The sequence below is a fragment of the Solanum pennellii genome, chromosome 7 (genome assembly GCF_001406875.1).
Source record: "Solanum pennellii chromosome 7, SPENNV200".
Taxonomy (NCBI): domain Eukaryota; kingdom Viridiplantae; phylum Streptophyta; class Magnoliopsida; order Solanales; family Solanaceae; genus Solanum; species Solanum pennellii.
The window spans coordinates 9,943,837-9,949,133 of record NC_028643.1 but is presented as its reverse complement, the minus strand read 5'-3'; the positions used below and the strand labels follow the sequence as shown (position 1 = coordinate 9,949,133).

Genomic DNA, 5,297 nt, shown 5'->3' with positions numbered 1-5,297 from the left:
GGTACGACCAGGGGAAGGAGGGTATAGATGAAAATGTATCACATCCAATTTGGGCTTGCTTTGAAGAAGCTTTTTTGGGGCGTTTCTTTCCCCGAGAACAGAAAGAGTCCAAGGTACGTGAGTTTCTCACCCTTAAGCAGGACTAACTTAGTGTGCATGAGTATGGGTTGAAATTAACCCAACTATCTCGTTATGCTCCGGAGATGGTTAAGGACATGAGGAGTAGGATGAGCTTGTTTGTTGCGGTCTTGGGTCATGCTTCAAGCAAAGAGGGTGGGGATGCTATGCTTATTGGAGACATGGACATTTCAAGATTAATGGTCTATGTACAACAGGTAGAGGAGGAAAATCTGAGGGATAGAGAAGAGTACAAGAACAAGAAAGTTAATACTGGGAATGATTCTAGTCAATAGAAGGGTGGTTCAAGTCAACCCCAAAATCAGAAACAAAAGGGGCATGCACCATCATCTTCTACTGCACCTGCGCCCAGAAATAAAGTGAGTATAATGGGAAAAATTCGCAGAACTTTCATGCTATACCATCTCAGTCCCAAGGTAGTGTGGAAGAAGGAGGTAGTTGATCTACTGCATATGGTAGCTGGGGTAGAAACCCCGCTAGTAAGTGTTGTGATGGCCAGTCGTGTTGTTTCAAATGCGGTCAAGAGGGGCACTACATGAAAGATTGTCCCAAGAATAAGCATGGAGGTGGAAATCCGAGTAATAGAGCTCAATCTTCATCAGTTGCTTCATGAGACATGGTTTCACCTAGAGGATCCACTTCTAGTATTGGCGGAGGGGCAAACCATCTTTATGCAATCACTAGCAGCCAAGAGCAAGAGAACTCTTCAGATTTGTCACTAGTATGATCAAAGTCTTTACTTTTGATGTTTATTCTTTGTTAGACCAAAGATAAAGTTTTATCTTTGTAACTCCTTATGTTGCGAATCAATTTGAGATTTTTCCTGAAAAACTTTGTGAACCTTTCTGTGTCTCTACCCCTCTTGCAGAGTCTATTCTAGTGGAAAGAGTTTATCATGAATGTCCTATCTCTATCAATCACAATAACACCATGGATGATCTAGTACAGTTAGACATGGTAGATTTTGATGTAATTCTAGGTTTGGATTGGCTTCATGCCTTTTATGCTTCAGTAGATTGTAGAACTCGAGTTGTTTAGTTCCAAATTCTTAATGGGCCAATCATAGAGTGGAGTAGTAGTTCAACAGTGCCTAAGGTTTATTTCAATCTGTACCTTAAGGCGAGCAAGTTAATTTCAAAGGTTGTATGTATCACTTAGTCCGAGTTAATGATTCAAGTGCTGAGGTATCTTTCCTTCAGTCATTTCTATAGTAAAAGAGTTCCTAGAATTTTTTTTTATGATCTACCGGAAGTTCCTCCTGAAAGAGAGATAGATTTGGGCATAGACATCATTACAGATACTTTTCCTATCTCCATTCCACCGTATAGATGGAACCACCTGAGTTAAAAGAGTTGAAAGAGCACCTGAAAGATCTGTTAGATAAAGGTTTTATCCGACTAAGGTCTCACCTTAGGGTGCTACGCCGTATTTTTTTGATCAAAGGGTTCCTTTAGGATGTGTATAAAATACCTTCAATTAAATAAGGTTACCATCAAGAATAAGTATCCTCTTCCAAGGATATATGATCTTTTCGACCAACTTGAAGGTGCTTCTTGCTTCTCGAAAATTGATCTCAGATCAGGCTACTATCTATTGAAAGTTATGGAATATGACATTCCAAAGACAACCTTTATAACCAGACATGGGCATTATGAGTTTTTAGTTATGTCCTTTGATATGAAAAATGCACTTGCAACATTCATGGATCTTATGAATAGGGTCTTCAAACCTTATTTAGATCTATTTGTCACCGTCTCATTGATGATATACTGGTTTATTCAAGGAATGAAGAACAACATGCTAGTCACCTTAGGATTGTTCTTTATACTTTGAAAGATGAGGAGTTATACGCCAAGTTCTCCAAGTGTGAGTTTTTGCTTAAGTCTGTGGCATTCTTGAGCCACAATGTTTTCGGTGATAGGATTAGGGTTGATAGCCAAAAAATAGAAGCAGTTCAGATTTGGACTAAAATCCACCTCTCCAACAAATATAAGGAGTTTCTTGGGTTTGGTTGGCTATTATAGGATATTTGGTGAAGATTTTTCATCTATGGTGTATCCTTTGACAAATCTAACTCAGAAGACAGTCAAGTTTCAATGGTTTGAAGCTTGAGAGAAAAGCTTTCAGGAATTGAGAAAGAGATTAACTACCACTTTGGTTCTGACCTTAACATAGGGTACTCAAGGTTTTGTGGTGTATTGCGATGCATCAAGGGTTGGTTTGGTCTGTGTGTTAATGTAGAATAAAAAGGTCATATATCATGCCGCCAGACAGTTGAAGATTCATGAGAAGAATTATCCATCTCATTACATAGATTTGGTTGTTGTAATTTACGTCTTGAAGATATGGTGTCACTACTTATATGGTGTTCATGTTGTCATATTCAGTGATCACAAGATCCTCCAATCTGTATTCAGTCAGAAGGATTTATATCTCATAGAGAGGAGGTGGTTGGAATTACTTAAGGATTATGACATGAGTATTATTTACCCACCAGCTAAGGCTAATGTGGTTGCTAATGCCTTGACCAGGTTATCCATGGGGAGTACCACCCATGTTGAAGAGGAAACAGGGAGTTAGCTAAAGATGTGCACAGACTTGCACGCTTGGGAGTCAGACTTATGGATTCCCCAGAAGAAAGGATAGTGGTGACCAATGGTTTGAATCATCACTAGTGTCTGAGGTGAAATAAAATCAAGACCAATACCTCATTTTGTTTGAATTGAAGGCGAATGTTCATAACCAAATAGCATTGAATTTTGAACAAGGGGGAGATGGTGTGCTGAAGTACCAAGGTAGATTGTGTGTACCTAGGGTGTATGGACTCTAGGAGAGAATCCTGAAGGAGGCTCATAGCTCTAGATATTTCATTCATCTGGGTTCCACCAAGATGTACCGCGATTTGAGAGAAGTATATTGGTGGGAAGGCATAAAGAAACACATTATTGAGTTTGTTCCCATGTGCTCGAATTGCCAGCATGATAAAGTGGAACACCGAAGGCGTGGAGGGTTGGCTCAGAAGATAGAACTTCCTGAATGGAAGTGGAAGATGGTTAACATTGACTTTACCACAGGCTTGTCAAGGTCCCACAGGCAGCATTATTCGATTTTGGTAATTGTTGATAGAATGACAAGTCAGCCCATTTCTTTCCTGTAAAGACTACCTATTCGGCCAAGGATTATGATAAGTTGTACCTTTAAGAGGTGGTGACACTTCATGGAGTTCTGGTCTCCATTGTTTCAGTTAAAGGTGCACAATTTACTGCACATTATTGAAATCTTTTCAGAAGGGTTTGAGTTTAAAGGTGAACTTAAGCACCTCTTTTCCTCCTCATACAGATGGATAAGTAGAGCGTAATATCCAGACTTTGGAGGATATATTGAGAGCTTGTGTTATCGATTTCAAAGGGAATTTTGATGATCGCATACCCGTCATTGAGGTTGCTTACAACAACAGTTTCAATTCGGGTGCATCCAAATAGCTCCATATGAAGCTCATTATGGGAGATGCAGATCTCCTATTGGGTGGTTCGAGGTTGGTGAAGCAGGGTTGATAGGACCAATCTATTTCACCAATATATGGAGAAGATGAAAGTGATTCAAGAGAGATTAAGAACGGCACTGATTCGTCAAAAGTACTATACAGATGTTAGGAGAAGGCCGCTAGAGTTTGAGGTGGATGATTGGGTGCATTTGAATGTTTCACCAGTGAAGGGGTTTTTGATGTTTGGTAAGAAAGGGAAACTTAGTACCGAATATATTGTTCCTTACAGAGTCTCCAAGAGGGTTGGCAATGTAGCATATGTGTTGGAGCTACCCCAAGTGTTAGAAGTGGTTCATTCGGCATTCCATGTGTCTATGTCGATAAAATTCTTGGGTGATCCTTCATTTATTGCACCAACTGAGAATGTTGGGATTAAGGATAGCCTATCCAGTGAATAAATTCCGGTTCATATTTTGGATTGTTAAGTTCACAAGTTGAGAACTAAGGAAGTTGCATCGGTTAAGGTCCTTTTGGAGGAACCAATTTGTTGAAGAAGAAACTTGGGAAGTTAAGGAGGATATAAAGAAGAGATATCCACATCACTTTGAATCCGGAGAGATGAAGATAAAGATACTAAATTCTCTTCTTAGCACTTTATAAGACAGTGTAAGAATGTATTACTTGCTTTTGTTGGTTGAGTGCTGAAATGACGTTACTACATTTAGGTTGGTGAAAGAGTTCTCATTGGAGGACGAATGTTCTCAAGCGGGAGATATTGTAACATCTCGTAACTTGAAATAACTAATAATAAGCTAAGAAACCAAGAATAATCATTTTTGGAAATAAATAGGAAAATCTGGAAAATTTTCTAATTTTAAAAAAATGAGTTCTGGTCTTTTTCAAACGTCCATAAATCGCAGCTCAGGAATATATAGGGTGATTTCTTTATATGGTTGGAAAGACCTCGGAAATGTCTTTCTAACGGTGCTGAGTTTGCACATTTTCAAAATCGTATGAGGGAGATATGCCTTTCTAAAGTTGGGTTGTTGGACTGAGAAAAGTCCAATCAGGATTTTAGTAAGAGTAAAGTAGTCTTTTCACCCTAGTATTACCTAATTCGTTTTAAGGTTTTATTAGGGTTAAAACCAAGTCCCAATTCAGTTTTAAAAAAGTTGCAAAACGCTTAAGGCTTGGGGAGAAGAGAGAAGAGAAAAGGAAGATCAAGAATCCTTCAAGGACGCTACAGTTTCGCTAGTGCAATTCGTGGGGGTAATCCCTATCGAGGTATGTGGGATCTTTCATGTTGTGATAATCCAGCCACACACCTAATAGTTACAATTCACTGAATTTATGAATTTATTTCATGTTAGAAGTCAAGTTCTTGAAGGAAAGTGTTGGTTTCTTGTTGATTTCATTATTGGTTGTTGTTGTTAGTTAGATTCTTGTTTCTCCAAGTTATTTTGAGTTTAATGTCTCAATCATTTGGTAAAAGAACTAGGAAGGTCTGGAGAGTTTGGAGATGAAAAACGAGTTGAAAAATTCATCTTAGTATGTGTAGAGCCTTCATAGACTGTCATATAATCAGTTGAGTCTCTTCTTTAAATTGAAGATTATTTGGTATGAGAAGTTAAGTGTCATTTGGCCAGACTATTATGTTTTAAGCATTGGTTATAAT

At 38.6% G+C, this 5,297-nt stretch overlaps 1 protein-coding gene across 1 annotated transcript; it reads left to right on the top strand.

Annotated features, from left to right (window-relative positions):
* Positions 1 to 3,717: 3,717 nt before the first annotated feature.
* LOC114077980 lies at positions 3,718 to 4,080 on the top strand. Its single transcript, XM_027918478.1, has one exon. It carries the CDS (start codon positions 3,718 to 3,720, stop codon positions 4,078 to 4,080), a length of 363 nt encoding a protein of 120 aa, XP_027774279.1.
* Positions 4,081 to 5,297: the final 1,217 nt, after the last annotated feature.